At 43.3% G+C, this 16,672-nt stretch overlaps 1 protein-coding gene across 1 annotated transcript in view; it reads right to left on the bottom strand.

Moving 5' to 3' along the window:
- Nucleotides 1–490: 490 nt before the first annotated feature.
- The window catches only part of ALDH7A1 (aldehyde dehydrogenase 7 family member A1), a 93,268-nt gene continuing 77,086 nt past the window's right edge, over nt 491–16,672 (bottom strand). Inside the window, exons 15-18 of the mRNA XM_029619431.1 lie at nt 11,762–11,859; nt 11,499–11,572; nt 3,178–3,253; nt 491–964 (exon numbers count right to left, since the gene is read on the bottom strand). Of these exons, the coding sequence (XP_029475291.1) occupies nt 910–964; nt 3,178–3,253; nt 11,499–11,572; nt 11,762–11,859 (303 nt within the window). The 3' untranslated portion in view covers nt 491–909. The remainder of the gene's footprint in view (nt 965–3,177; nt 3,254–11,498; nt 11,573–11,761; nt 11,860–16,672) is intronic.

The raw sequence follows: 16,672 nt of genomic DNA, 5'->3' as shown, positions 1-16,672 counted from the left end.
TTGTGAGGGTTGTTATGCACTCTAATGTATAAACAGTACTCAGTTTTCATCATGTGGTGTTATTTGCTATACACTGGGGATGGAGTTCAGTTAATGCTGCTGCATTAGTGGGGGCACTGGTAAAAGTGCAACCCTTTCTGAAACAAACAGAAGTGGCAATGAGAACATGATGAAATGTTTCATATGAGTTTTATAAATGCTATTCCCACCTCTGACTGCATGGTTTCACTTTTTTGCCCAACAAAAGTCACACCACATGTGTGCTATTGAAAAGTTGTTAGGACCTACTGTGCAAGCGAATAATACAATTTCACAGTGTCCTTCAGTGAATGCATTCTGTAACCACAGACCTCCATCCTCAACTGGAATCTGGATTATAAAGGATTACCAAATTAAAAAATGCAGCCAAAAACTGATCACATAAACAGGACTAGGAACATAGAAAGATCCTTAAAAGTCTATGACTTCATTCTAAGCAATGCTTTGCAGGTGGAGGGGAAAGATAGTAATGCATTTTAATGACTCAAGATGCATTATACATTTAGAAGTTACTGTTGGCGTTGAACAAAGTCTTTTCTTCTAGTTGAGATAAACTGTAAAAAAAATTTTAAACAACAAAAATACACTTCCAAAATGCGTCATTTTATTTTTTTCTTCTCCTGGATATAAAAAAAACAGTAGCATGTTACGGTGGCAGAACAGGATGACCGGAGAGATATGAATGTAGAATTAGGGCACATGGCATCCACTCTAATGCTATTCACTACCATTAGAAGTAGCGGATATAGTATTCTAATCCTATTTCCATGAATTACTTCCAACAGCAGTGAAGTTCCCACCATCCATGCTTTATTTAGAATTAAGGTTGCAGAGTACCAAAAATCCAGGGGACTGCCATCTTTAAGTCCATCACTGAAACTTGATTCCTTGTGCCAAAGGCAAGTCTTTGCTATAGTTGATTGTGCTGAAAAGAATCAGAAAAACAGCATTCAGGAAAGAAGTTGGAAGCATGGATGTCACTACTTAAGTTTGCCGGCACGTCTGCACATTTACATGCATATCATGCTTAAAAAAACAAAAAACCCAAAGAAAGCGGAAGGAATAAGTAAAGATATGGGATGAGTCCTGTTTTATAGCACTGATGCAGGTGTCTGCAATGAGGCACACCTCAGAGAATGTAGTCATGGTATTTCAGTAACTGCATGAGGTTAACGCCCTTAGAAAGGCCAGGTCTGCACACACCCATGTCTTTAGTGACACAAAGTGTCTCACATGCTTTCCTTACTGGACAGGACCTTATGCTACAAACATCTGAAAGTACCAAGCTGAATCCCAGGGCCCAGCTGGGTTGGGATGCTTTTGTTCATCTGTTAGCCATGACCCTTAACCTTCTTTCCAGGCTCAAATTGGGTGAATGAAGACCAAAATCCAAAAAATCTGCTCAAGTTCACTAGCAAGCTTGAAATCCATTTCAGCTTACAAAGCCAATTCAAAAATCCCCAAATTCAGAGATCTCTAATTTTTTAGGCAATCCATGATTTTTCTGTCAAAACCTTTTTTTTAAAAGATTTGCCCATCTCTAGCCATGTTTATCCCATGCTAACCTAGCCAGCTGTACACTTCTTTTCAAAACTCTCTGCCTTCTGTGAGATGTTATGTTTTCAGCCTATTGAGAACCCTGCATCTCAATACTGGAGTGGGGCTAGCATTATTTTACATAGGGATCAGACACCGTGATTTGCATTTATAAGCCACAGGTACAGATCATGCTGCAAACCTTTACTATTTCTCAAGAATAATTTATCATTTGTTTGTGTTTTGAAGCACTGAAGAGCAATAGTCTGTATCAAGGCATGGTGAGACCACACCTAGAGTACTGAGTGCAGTTTTGGTCATCCCAACTAAAATAAAGACATAGTGGAACTAGAAAAAGTGCAGAAAGTGGAGATAAAAATAATAAAATATGCTGGAACAGCTCTCATATGATGAGAGGGCTATGGAGGTTAGGGCTCTTCAGTTTGGAAAAGAGATGTCTGAGAAGAGACAAGATAGAGGGTTAAAAAATGATGCGTGTGGTGGAATGGGTCGATCAAGGATAGTTATTTACCCTTTCAAGAAATATTAAAAACAAAGGGACACTCTATGAAACTAATAACCATCAGATTTCAAATAAATCATAGAAAATACTTTTCACTCATGCCTGAATTTTAAAAGCCCTTTACGCGTAACATTCGGGGGTTATACGCGTGGCTGGGGCCTGTGCATGTTGCGCGCATTTTCGAAAGGTCCCAGCCACGCAAGGTACACACCCCACCCCCCCTCAGATATGTGCAGAAGTGCCGGGCCGCATAAAAGAGGTGGGCCGGGGAGGCTGTGGTCTGGGAGGGGCGGGGCAGTGGGGTGAGCCGGAACAGCACCATTAGACGTTCTCCTGGGGAAGCTGTTGAAGCACACTCTGGCATGCAGAGTTTACTTCTGCTCCGGAGGAGCAGTAAGTATAAAAACAAAAAAATTAGGGATAGCTAGGGTAGATTTATGGGTCAGAGAGAAGAGAAGGGAAGAGGGAGGAAGGATAGGGTTAAGGTTAGGGAAGTCCCTCCCAGTCTGCTCCAATAAAAGGAGTGGACTAGGAGGGAACTGAGCAAAGGCCCTATCGCATCACCGTGCAATTCTTTTAAAATCCCCCCCGTGCATGGAGGAGGCCATCCACCCACACATGCATGCGTGGACATTAAAATCTGGCACACACATGCACGTGGGAATCACATTTTATAAACATGCGCATGCCAATGAGCCCATGTTATAAAATAGCCTTGTCCATGGGCACGTGCCAGGAACTGTGCACACATGGACACTTGCGCGAGCCTTTTAAAATCTACCCCTCAGTGCACAATTAAGCTGATGAATTTGGTGGCAGAGGAGGTGGTCAAGGCGACTAGCATAGCTGAGTTTAAAAGAGGTTTGGACAAGTTCCTGGAGGAAAAGTCCACAACATATTAGCCGTATAGACTAAAGAAAGCTATTGCTATTTCTGGAAGTTAGTAACAAGAAATAGATCAACTATTGGGGATCTGCCGGGTATGTGGAACCTGGACTGAGCAGTCGGAGACAGGATGCTGGGCTGAATGGACCCTCGCCTGACATAGCACGGCATTTCTTAGGTTCTTATGTGCTCACCATGTGGACCTTCTCATGTAATGCTTCCAGGAATCACTGCCAGATTCTCTTCCACCACCAGTATGCTTTTCACCACCTGTCAGAAAACCAAAAATTACAGACAACCCAAAAAAGAGAGTAACTTATACACTTTTTCCTGATTCATGTAAACAGTCATTACATAGATCCTATGTTATGTATTCTCCCAATACTGGGTCTTGAAATGGCTTTATAAACCATTAAACGTCCTTAAGGGCTGATGCAATAAGGTGTGCCCAGCCTAGCGTATGGGTTCACTTGCAGTTGGGCACGCGATTTAGGCATGCAACAGCATCTGATTCAGTAAAGAGATCAGCACGTCCAAACGCACACCCTAACGCATACCTGACCGCATCCAATGCATGTAAATTCCATGTAGACGAAGACATTAACTATTACCCTCTAATGCAAGAAGTAAGATGATCAAATTTGCAGATACAAAATTATTCAAAATTGTTAATTCACAAAAGGATTGTGAATTATTGCACAAGGACCGTGCAAGACTAGGACACTGGGCATGCAAATGACAGATGACATTTAATGAGAACAAGTGCAACGTGATGCATGTAGGGAAGAACAACCCAAATTATAGCTATACAATGCAAGGTTCCACATTGGGAATCATCACCCAGGAAAAGGATCTAGACATCATCACGGATAATATATTGAAATCCCCTGCCCAATGTGCGGTGGTGGCCAAGAAAGCAAATATAATGCTAGGAATTATTAGGAAAGGAACTGAGAATAAAACAGGGAATATCATAATGCCTCTGTATCCCTCCATGGTGTGTCTGCACCTTGAGTGTCGTGTGAAGTTCTGGTCATCAAATCTCAAAAAAAGACATAGCAGAATTAGAAAGGGTAGAAAAGGGCGACCAAAATGATAAAGGGGATGGAATGATTCCCCTATGAGGAAAGGCTAAAGAGCTTAGGGCTCTTCAGCTTAGAAAAGAGATGGCTGAGGGGACATATGATAGAGGTCTAAAAATGATGAGTGGAGTGAAACATTTAAACATGAACCGGTTGATTATGCTTTCAAAAAGTACAAAGACTAGGGCAATATTTAATGAAGTTACTAAGTGATACATTTAGGACAAATAGGAGAAAATATTTTCTTACTCAATGCATAATTAAACTTTGGAATTTATTACTGGAGGATGTTGTGAAAGCTGTTAGTGAAGCTGGGTTTAAAAGGGCTTAGACAACATCTTTGAAGAAAAGTCCATAAACCACTACTGAGGTAGGGTTGTAGACATCCCCTGCTTATCAGTTTGAGATCCGGCCAGGTACTTGTGACCTGGATTGGCCACTGTTGGAAACAGGATACTGGGCTTGATGAACCTTTGGTTTGACCAGTATGGCAAATCTTAGGAGGCAATTTTAAAAGACATTACACCTATAAATTTAATATACTATTGTAGAAAATTTAAAAAGCCATTTATGCATGTAAAATGCATTTACACATATATAACCTATGGACTTCAATGTCATATACTGTAGCCATTTTCCAAAGCTCTCTTATACGGGTAAAGTGCATTTACATATGTAAAACCCAATTTTAAATTTGTAAATGCTTTTTAAAATCAGTCCCATATGTTCTTATAAAAATTGTTTTAGGTTTGTTTATCTCGCGCCACTGGTTTGGAGGGGTAAATATTTTGCTCCTAAGATTCTGACGCATGATTGAATTCTGACACAGTTTTGGCTCCAACCATCACTGCCTGAAGTCTATTCCAGCTTTCCACCACCTTCTCAGTGAAATGATGATCCCTTGGTCCTTGAGCTTTTCATTCTATGGAAAATATTACCTTCCAGTACTTTCTTGAAGACTTCCAGATGTTTGAATGTTTATATCAGGCTCTTCTTTCCTTTCTGTTCTCTAGAATACCTATTTAGTACCTTAAATCTCTCAGTGTTAGCTTATAGCGGAAGCCATGCACCATCTCTGTTGCCCTCTTTTGAACTGCCTCTGAATTATCAATGGCCTTTTGTCAAGGTGGTCTCCAGTCCTGCACATAGTACTCAAGGTGGGGGTCTCTCCAGAGACCATCACTTCCTTCTTTCTATGAGTGATACCTCTTTATACATCTACATACCGGGAAAATTCCTACATGTAGGTACGCTTCTGTCAAATCCAAGGAAGCCAGAAACTCCTCGCTGTGTACCACTGCTATGACAGACCGCATAGTCTCCATCCGGAACCAGGGTACCTTTAGAGCTACATTTACCTTCTTAAAATCCAGAATTTGACGAAAAGTTCCCTCCTTCTTTGGAACCACAAAATATTTGGAATAACTTCCCATCCTTTGTTCCTCCTTGGGGATGGGAATGATGGCTCCCAGCTTTTGTAGTCGCTGAATGATCTGCTGCACGATCAGCTTCTTTTCTGGCGAGGTACAAGGAGATACCATGAACAGGCTTCTTAGCGGCCAAGCAAATTCTAAAGCATAACCTTGTGCTATGATACTTAGAACCCACTGGTCCAACGTGATTTTGACCCACTTCTCATAAAATTCAGTCAAATGATACCTGATGACTGGAACTGAGGAGTGGGCTGGCCTCGCCTCATTGTGTAGGTTTGGCTCCACCACTCCCCTGGCTAGAGCCCTCTCTGTTAGGCCGAAGTCCACAAAATGACTGGTTCCAGGACTTCACCTCCCCGAGATCTGCCTCTAGCCAGCGCCCGGAGCTCTGCTCTGACGGAAACGCCTCTGCCCTTGAAATCGGGAGCGCACAGGAAGAAATCCTTTTGACCCTTTGCTTGTCCTCCGGTAGCCCGTGCACTTTATTGTCTCCCAGATACTTTATCAGCCGCTCCAAATCTTCTCCAAAAAGGCAAAGCTCCCAGTTGAGCCTTTGACGAAACATCTGCTGACCAATTCTGCAACCAAAGAAGCCTTCTAGCTGAGACCACGTTCCACCTGTTTCGAATCCTGGGGTGACCCATCCTTGTTACCTTGTAACTGCTGCACCTACATATAGCTAGCCCGAAACATAAAATTGCTGCACACTGCAGCACCTATGCCCAGAGCAGACACCTTAAATATCTTCTTAATGTGCTTCTTAATGTGCTTCCGGTTCTGCAAATCCTTCACAGCTGCTGTCCAACTACTGGAATGGTGGTCCTTTTTGTAACTGCCGAGAAGGAGGCATCCACCTTCGGGACCCTTAAGAGCTCCAGAGTGTCTTTGGGCAAGGGATAGAGCTTATCCATGGCTCTGTTAACTTTAAGGATTGCAAAAAAGATTAGATGCCACGGTCTTTTTCAAAAACTTTATTGAGGTGGAGACGTCTCTAAAATGTTACAGCCCGACTCAGGCCGAGTTTCGCCGTTGCCAAAACGATGACCTGGTTGTGAAGTGTTATTCATAGTGCATATCCAATGCGGAGTCTGATTGGCGTACCAATAGATGTATCACATTAACAAGATTAAGAATCATATTTAAAACCAAAAGAATTGATATCACAACAGATTATACTTGCTGAAAAAGAATTGATACACAAGTTCACAGTTGTTTCAACCAACCTGAGTCCAAATGCATCGAAGCCCCTGAGGCAGCTGTTTTGGCAACAGCAAAACTCGGCCTGAGTCGTCTGTAACATTTTAGAGACGTCTCCACTTCAATAAAGTTTCTGAAAAAGACTGTGGCATCTAATCTTTTTTGCAATCCTGACGGCTTTTTTTAGATCGCCTACCTTCGTGTTTTATGGGACCTCTGCTAACTTTAAGGCCAGTCTCTGGAGTATCCCACTCCCTGACCACCGTTTTGCTGACTTATGAAAAGGAAAAGTTATAGCCCAACCCGGTAAGCCAGCCATGACTGGATCCACTGTGTCCTGGTCCGACTCCTCCTGTGGAACCATTATCCCTAACTCCGCCAGGACATGCGGAATAATAGGTCCCAGTTCCTCCTTTTGAAACAGGCAAACTACTTTGGGATCATCCCCCTCCATAGAGGGGACTTTTTCAGATTCCTTATCTGGACCCTGCCCAACCCTGGGTGGACTTGAGTCAGGAAGACTGTCCCCAGAGAGCAACCCATGATTGGACTCCTTGAAGGAACCATCCTTGGCAGCCCTGACACTGTTGGACCGAGGACTCTCCAAATCTTTGTGGCCCCCAAGGTCCCCAAAAACCTAAACCTCTTTTTGGGTGGAGCAGTGCTCCAGGCCGTAAGGCTTCATGCATGACGAGAATAAACTCTGGGGAAAAGGGAGCAGGACCCGGAGAATCCCCCACCAGAAGATCTGACACCTGCTCAAACTTCCCCTCTTGGTCCTCCCGGGCTTTATTGGGGCTGGAATTTGTGGGGGACAGCACTGGCGGGAGATCCCCTCCCCCTGCCGACCTCTCTGCAGCAACCGTGAAAGTTTTCAAAATGGCCGCCGTTCCTGCTCTAAGCAGGAACGGATTGGTAGCCTCCTCCAACACAGCCTGCGACCTGCTAGGCCCACGCTGCCTCAACAATGCCGCTGCAGCCCCTCCCAATGAACCCTCCCCCCAAAGAGGTATTGGGGGTAATTTTCAAAGGAGTTACATGCATAAGTGTAACTACTATTGTAGCAATTTTCAAAAGCCATTTACTCACGTAAAGTGCACTTATGCGAATAAATCCTATGGACGATTCAATGGCATATATTGTAGCAATTTTCAAAAGCCCACTTACTCGAGTAAAGTGCATTTACATGCGTAAAACCCAGTTTTACGCATGTAAATGCTTTTTAAAATCAGACCCATTGGGAACATCAGTCGGCCCTCAACAAACATGAACTGTGCTCAAAACCTCCAGCACAGCGACTCCCGCAGTGCATGGCTTGGCTCGGCCCAACCCTGACTGCTCGGCACACACCTGGAGAGGAAAAGGGAGAGCCGCAAAGACAGGAGCCCTCTAAACAGTTTATCTTCCTCTGCCACCAACAGGGAGAGCCGAAAGAAAACAAGGCCACTGTCATATAATGTTTCTCCTTCCAGGCTTTTTTTTTTTTTATATATACTTTATAAGAGAAATAACAAAACCCTTTCCTGCATGAAGGGTGGCAGAGGCTTCCTTCAATCCTCCTGTAGGTGAGGGAAATGGACTACCAGCTATCTCCTCCGGTGTGATTCAGCAAGCAAATTAGGGTCCTCAATCCCTGCTCATGCAACCCTGAAACCAGGAGGGCTGGTCCCATCAAGACCTGCCAGCCGCCTGGGAGGATAAACACCTTCTCTTTTTGATGTTAAAAATCCTTTTCTTTCTATTAATTAATCTTCTTATTTTTTTTTAACTCAGGTACAAAACACAGGTTTTGCACCTCCTTCGTCTGCTGGAGACAAAGAAATACTGAGGGACTGCAGGTGGCATACCAGGTTAAGAGGCGGTGTCTGCAAAACTTTCTCTGTCTCCATCTGCTGGAAGGGAGGCAAAACCCAGGAGTCTGGACTGATCTGAGTACGTACAGGGAATAGCAGTTTTATCATCTGCTTTAGCACTCTAACTGGCTACCTTGATGACCCCTGGGTCTCTTTCCTGTTTGATGGCTGCTATTTCTTCTCTCTCCAAAAATGATATTCATCTCTTGAATTTCTATACTCCCAATGCATGATTTTGTAGTTTTTGGATTAAAGCATAGTTGCCATCTTTAAACATTTTTCATATTTTTAAGCGATCTTTCATCTTCTCTACTTTCACCTGACAGATTTACTCTGTTGCAGATTTCCCTTTTAGTCCTCCCACTATGTCACTTATGAAGACAACAAATACAATTGTGGCATTCTGCTGCTCAATTTCCATTCACCAGAGAGGTTCCTTTTGACAGCCGCTCTCCAACTCCTGTTGCTCATCCAACTTCACAATTAGTTTATGTATTTCTTTTCCAACTTGAGAATAGCTTGTTCTTCCAGTGTTCTATGTGGAATATTGACAAAGAACTTACTGAAATCCAGATAAAAGGCTTGCAGTAGATGCAGCCTATATACTACACTGGTCAACTCATAGAATTAAATCCAGTTTGTTTGACAAGACTTTCCTCTTGTGAAATCATACTGCCAAGGCATTGGTTTCAAGATACTGCACTATTTTTCCCCTACTGTATATCCCCTTCCAACTTACTTTACTTCAGTCATTCCAGAACTCTGCAACCATGGGCTCTGAATTTGGCCAATGGGTGTCAGTATTGTGCGATGACAGATTCCCTCCTCCGTAGCATCCCCAGGTGATCTGAGAGCAGAAGGACCTCAGCTATCAAACACATATCCCTCCATATGACAGCAAACAGCACAGCCACTGAGCCAGCCATATTACCCTATTCCATCCTTCAACAGTGTTCAATTACTTTGCTCATCCTAACAATATTAGGGTGAATACAATGCTGCGGTGGACATTATAGGATTGTATAGTGTGAGAGAGAGGCCTACTCAGGCTAAGGAACTCAGCTGGGTCCTGAACTCTGTGCCAAGTTGCAGACGGTTTGCTCAGCAACAATAATCACATACAGCCAGCTGAAGGACATGAGAACTGAGCATTTGCAGGAAAGCACACTCATCAGCAATAAGGAGTAGAACACAACAGAGCCAAAGCCCCCAAGTCCTAACAAAACCATTATGCAAGGCCAGAATATGTTTCAGACACGGATAGGTAAGTCCTAATAGTCTCAATGGCAGCCAACTTTGGATCAAAGATTTTTGCTAATCGTTACAAGAAAACAGGCCCTTCAGGTACTCAGATACCATATATGGACATTCCTGCCTGGTGAAACTAGAAGTTACTGCTATGTGTGCGTGTGTGTGTGTGATTAAAAACAGCAGTAGTAGTGTGGCTTTCCTTCAGCCAGCATGACTAGTACTGACAACAGAGTTCCAGATTTCCTGAGGTGGTGACATTCTGATCTTTGCTGCTGGCTAGAATAGGGGAGCAGCTGTCTGTGGGCAAGCAGGTTCCTTTTTTTTTTTTTGGCACTAGTCTGGCTGGACAGTAGGTTTCATTTTTGTGTTTGAGATATAGCAATAGAGGTTTATTGTTACTTTTGTGTCTTATCATTCCAGTCCCACACTTCCATAGTCATTTCTGTAACAGTGCTGCAATGTTCCATTCTCTCTTCACTATCACCCTTATGGAGTGGTACAACATCCGTTCTTCCCCGGCCTCTTGGAACCTCTTCACTTTCAACTGACAAAGCTGAGGGGTGCAGTCGATATCTCCCTTAGCTCTTTCAGTATTCCAGGACATACCCCACTGAATCATACTGCCTCATCTACTTTCAAATATGCAAGTATCTTGAATATTCATTCCTTACTTAGTGGTAATGTGATCAGCTCACAGTTGTTTTGGTCCATCACCCTCACCTTATAAAGTGAATATCAAAGTATTTGTCTGCATTAGCCGCTTTCTTCTGATCCTCCTCGTCATTAAACTCCTTACTTTTACTTCTTACTATCCTCCTTTTCTTTTATACACTTAAAGACATTTTTATTCCCTGCCTTCACTAAACAAGCCACATACGTTTCCATTTGTAAAATGTATTGAAGTCCAATCCTAAATGTCAAAATGTACTAATGTAAATCAAGAAGTCTATGCCAATAGACTCCTCTGCTGCTCTGTAAACCGGTGTGATATGTCCGATGAACATCGGTATAGAAAAACAAACAAATAAATAAATAAATAAATGTGAGCCTCTGCCAATAACAACTGCCATTCCTGCCTGCCTTTGTCTCTCTTCATAAATTTGCCTACCCTCCTTCCAGGTCTGTCTGTATTTCTGGACTGCTCTTCCTTGTGGCTCTTAATTTTTCTCCTATTTCATTGGTGAATCAAAGTGGTCTTAATTCTCTTCTATTGCTAATGGGCTCAATGAAAAGATATGTTGCTATTTCAATACTTTTTTTTGGTATTGCTCTCTATGATTCTGTTGTATCTCAGACTCCTGACAAGACTTCCTTAAGGTAAAGCCTGCCTCCCTGAAATCTTGGATCCTCGTTCTAGTATTGCTGGATTCTAATCCAGTATTTTACATTGACCTACACGGCATGTGGATCACTGGACCCCAGGCTGTCCTCTATCATTACCTTCAGTGATACTGTCTCCATTTGCTACTACTAAGTCCAGGGATGCCTCACGAGTGGGTTTCTCAACTAAAATGCCGGAGAAATATGTCCTGCAAGAATTTCAGTCTTCCCCCTATTTCTATTTAATCCTGCAACAGGCACTTTTGCAATCTACATCTGGTAGATCTAAGTCCCTCACTGACAGCCCTTCACCTTTATGACCTGCAGGTTTCCAGTTTACAAAACAAATATTTCCAAGAAAGAAGCACAAGTTATGTACCAAAAGCTCCTCCAATCTCAGCACCACTGGTTGGAATGTTGACATTTACAATACCGCAGTCTGATCCTTTAGGCCTACAAGCAAACAAAGAAACAGATAAGGTAGATTGAAAACTTTGCAAGAACTCAGAGAGTAGCATCTTCATCTATTTTCCTTAACTAAGAAACTGAACTATGGATTAATCTATTTGAACAGTTTAAATAAAAAAAACATTAGCATATATTCTAAATAAAAACAAAAAGTAGAATAAAAAAAAATCATACCCAAGCCATCGGAAGATTCTGCCCAGATCCTTGGTGAACACACTGCTGGAAAGACCTTGTTTCACTTCATTATTCCAAGCAAAAACTTCCTCTTCAGACTGTAAAAATGTGAACGTGAATAAGTAATCATTTTCAAAGTCAAAATCAATTTATACATTGCTTTAGTTATATGCTACATTTTCTAACTTATGTGAACAAATCTACTAAAAACTGTTCCACTGAATTGAGAACAATTGTTTGAAAACCTAGCATTATGTTTGCTCAGTCAGGTCTCATTACTGAATTGCTGTAGTCTTCATTCACAAACCTTCAGGTACCAAGCTACTGACCCATGGCAACAAAGTCTGAACAAAGTTTAAAGACGTCACATTACAACTGCCAATTTTACCATCAGACTTTCATGGCTTCTTGTCCCTTTTATTAAATGGTCAAAAAAAATCAAGCATGGGACAACATATTTCAAGATTTCCTGATGTACTGAAAGAGACACGGGTTAGGAGGAGACTTTTTAAAGAAGCCAAGGGTTTTGGCCTTGGAAGTGTCTTCTCTTTTGTGTTTTTCCCTGTAAGTGTATTGTGAAATTACAGGGAGCAAAATGTTTACTCAGACCCTGTTCAATTGGAAGGATTCCTTCAAACTAAGACTGCTCCACCAGTGTAATTAGCTCTGCGAAACTTAGGAGGGTCCATAGATCATAAAGTCATTTTCTTGTTAATCTTGTATTTTTTTTTCTTTTCTCTTCCCTTGATGTGGTCTTACAGTGATGTATCACAGATGTTCTAGTTTTAGTATGATTTCTGTGACTCATCTTTTTATTCCACAGTATCAAGTATGATATTTATAAGTTTGTTTGAAAATTCATAAATATTAAAAAAAAAAAAAATCAAACACTACCATTTGTCAGACAGCACCAAAGTTATATTGAACATTAATGCTACAAGGTGACTGGCTCTGAAAATGGGTAACAGTAAAGTTTCATTTTGGAATACCCCATCCAAACTTCCAGTACATTTTTGGCACCGACGCAGAGACTATATAGAGGAAGCAGTCACCGTGAGTAAACTTTGGCAAGAGGGAGAAAGAGACATCTCCCCTGTGTGCCCTGGCCAGTAGAAGCTCAGCCTCCCCCACTTTCAGCAAATTCATGCCCGGAGGCTGTGTAAGACTGTGTGAGGACTTCGCTCCAGGACTGAGTGTGTCCCCCTGCAGCAGAGGGGGTTACATTCATTGTGGATATTCATTGTGGATATCCTGAAAAATTGACTGGCTGGCTCCAGACAGTGGGACCAAGAACCCCTCCTTTCCTGTGATATAGCCAATGAAAGGTCAGCAAATTCTGCCCATGCTAAGATTTTTAAATATCAAAATAATTTTAAATTGGTTTTATAAACTTTTAATGGGCCACACTGAAGTTTCAGGCAAAAGCAGGATTAAAAAAAAAAAAAAAAGTTGCAAAATCAAAATTCCGTGCAAAGTGCTTCCTGTTTTTTGTGCACGTTTTCCCCTTCCTGAAGTTGCAGGGAAGTAAAATCATTGCATAAAAGAGATGCGAGTTCAAAATTGTGCAAGCAGACGGGTTTGCAGGTTCTTAGGGCTTTTCTCCGCCCTGTTTCTGCCTGAAACTTAAATCTGGCTTTTAGATTAAGAAATGCACCCGCCATCACTAAAAAATGTTTGCTTTTGAAATAAGTAAAAGTTGCCATCTTTTTAGGGGGAGGGGAGGGAATGGCAGGAGGAATTTCTTTTCCATTCCTAATTTAGCCATCACTGCTATTCAGATTCTCAAAAAACTGCAGAAGTTCTGTACTAGCATGAGAAACATGGACTCAACCCTTTCTCTTCCGTCAGGATGCGCTAAGGGGTTACTTCGTGGAAGGAGATGTGTGTATCGCCTTGAAAAAAAAAAACACGGGCATTTGTTTTGCCATCAACCAATTCAAATATAATGGAGAAATTACTACTTACCTGATCATTTTGTTTTCCTTAGTGTAGACAGATGGACTCAGGAACAGTGGGCTATGCTCCCCAGCCAGCCAGATGGAGATGGAGCAAGCTGATATCACAATATATACAGCCCTGCAGTGACCCCAGCCTGCCAGTATTCTCTTCAAAAGCAACTGTGGACAGACTAGCAAAAAACTTGATTAAAAACAGTCAACCGTTACTGTACTTAACCAACAAGAAACACTGAACTCAAGCAAGAAATGTATGTACCCCAATCTAGGGACTGGATGAGCACTTACTCCTGGAACATGTAGCCCCATAGGAGAACCATTAAAACAATCATTCGGCTACTGAGGGCGGGAAGCTGAGTCCATCTATCCACACTAAGGAAAACAAAATTATCAGGTAAGTAGTAATTTCTCCATTTCCTAGCGTGCAGACAGATGGACTCAGGACCAATGGGATGTATCCAAGCTACTCCTGAGTATGGCGGAAGGCTGCCCACGGTCCAGTCAACACCGCACGTGCAAAGGCTGCATCCTCCAGGGCCTGCACATCCAGACAATAAAACCTGGAAAAAGTATGTAAGGAGGACCACATAGCAGCTTGGCAAATGTCAACGGGAAACAACAATCTAACCTCCGCCCATGACACAAGCCTTAACCTGAGTAGGCAACGACTTTCCAGCATCCACACACATGGCTTGACTACCTCCTTAATGCAGTGAGTTATAGTAGCCCGCAAAGCTGGTTCACCCTGCTTCCTTCCACCATGAAGGACAAACAGGCGATTCATTTTTCAGAAAGGTTCAGAAACCTCCAGATACCGCACAATAAGTCTCTTGACATCCAAGGGACACCGGCGGTGATACTCCTCTGTGTCCCTGACCTTATCCAGGGACGGCAAGGAAATTGACTGGTTCAAATGAAATTCTGACACCACTTTGGGCAAGAAGGATGGAACAGTACACAGTTGTAACGCCCCTAGAGAAACACCCATAGGAACGGCTCCCGGCAAGACAAGGCCTGCAGTTCGGAAACTCGACATGCAGAGCAGATAGCCACCAGGAACTCTGTCTTCAAGGTCAATAACCACAAGGAAAGGCTAGGCAGTCGTCAGAACGTAGAGCCAGCCACGAAGTCCATTACCAAATTGAGACTCCACAAGGGAAGCCAAAGATGCTTCACTCCCTTCAAAAAACAGGCCACATCAGACTGAGATAAGGAATCACCATTCACCGGGCCCCGGAAACAGGCAATAGCCACAACTTTTACCTTCACAGAATTAAAGGGCCAATCCTTTGTTTAATCCATCCTGCAAAAATTCCAGAATGAGCGGGATCATGACCGAATGAGGAAGAACACCCCGATCCTCACACCAGGCCTCAAACACTCTCCAAACCCGCATATAGGCCAAGGAAGAGGAGACCTTACAAGCACGAAGCAAGGTAGCAATCACTGCAGAAGAATATCCCCGCTTCAACAAGCAAGCCCTCTCAAGGGCCAAACCATAAGCAAAACAGAGTCGGATCTTTGTGAAGGACAGGTCCTTACTGCAACAGATTCTTGTTCGACGGAAGACAAAAGGGGAGGGGGTCTCCACCAGTAGTCTTCGCATATCTGCATACCATGGTTGTCGGGGCCAATCTGGTACCACCAGGAGTACTATCCCCCTTTGGCCTTCGATCCTGTGAATTATCCTGCCCAGGAAGGTCTATGGAGGAAAGACATAAAGCAACGTGTTTTCCGGTCAGACCTGTAGGAGAGCATCTATGCCCAGGGACCACGGATCTCTCCTGTGACTAAAGAATCTAGAAACCTTCACATTGTGAGAAGTCGCCAGTAGATCTAAGAACGTAAGGCCCCAGCGATCCACTATCAGCTGAAATGTCTCGACCAACACCCTTTCTCCTGGGTCCAGACTCTTCCTGATAAGAACGTCTGCTCTTACGTTGTCTTTTCCTGCAATGTGAGAGGCTGAGATCATCTGTAGATGTTCTTCTGCCCATTCCATAAGTTGGTCTATTTCCTGCGACATTTGCTGGCTCTCCGTTCCTCCCTGGCGATTGATGTAGGCTACCATCATTGCATTATCCAACATCACTTGGACCGCTTGGCCCTGCAATCTGTGGCTGAACTGCAAGCATGCCAACCAGACCACCCAGGCTTCCAGGCAATTGATGTTCCAGAGGGACTCTTTGGCATTCCAACACACTTGGATCGTCAGCTCCTGTCAGTGAGCTCCCCAACCCTGAAAACTCGCATCTGTCGTGAGTATCAACCAAGTCAAGGAGGCCAAGGAAACACCCTTTCTTAGATGACCTCCTGCAACCTCAACTGGAGGTGAGAGCAGATATCCATTGGCAAGTGGAGCTGAACTGAACTGAATAGTCCTGAGACTGCAGGTTCCAACGAGACAGCAGTGAGCGCTGAAGAGGATGTATATGCGCCCTCGCCCATGGCACCACTTCCACGGTTGCCACAATCAAACCGAACACCTGTAGATAGGACTACAGTGTCAGGCGTAAAGTGCTCACCAGCTGACGCACTTGTCACATCAATTTCTGAATTCAAACTTCTGGCAAGAAAACAGTGTCCTGCCTCTTATTGAACTGAGCACCCAGATATTCCAACGACTGAGATGGCTGAAAACTGCTCTTGGCCAGGTTCACCACCCAAATGAGCTCCTGCAACAAGGAGATCAACTTGTGGAAAACAAAGCAGCTCTCTTCCTGAGACTTGGCTCAAATCAGCCAGTCGTCCAAATATGGGTGTACCAGGATCCCATCTCTTCTCAATGCCGCTGCTACTACCACCATGACCTTGGAAAATATTCTGGGAGCAGTGGCTAGACCAAAAGGCAGCGCCTGAAACTGATAATGGAGCCCCAGCACCACAAAACGCAGAAAATGTGGCTGCTCTAAATGGATGGGAATATGAAGGTAGGCCTCAGACAGAACCAGGGAGG

The sequence above is a fragment of the Rhinatrema bivittatum genome, chromosome 1 (assembly GCF_901001135.1).
Source record: "Rhinatrema bivittatum chromosome 1, aRhiBiv1.1, whole genome shotgun sequence".
NCBI lineage: Eukaryota > Metazoa > Chordata > Amphibia > Gymnophiona > Rhinatrematidae > Rhinatrema > Rhinatrema bivittatum.
The sequence above is the reverse complement of the archived record's forward strand: the minus strand, read 5'-3'. Positions and strand labels throughout refer to the sequence as shown.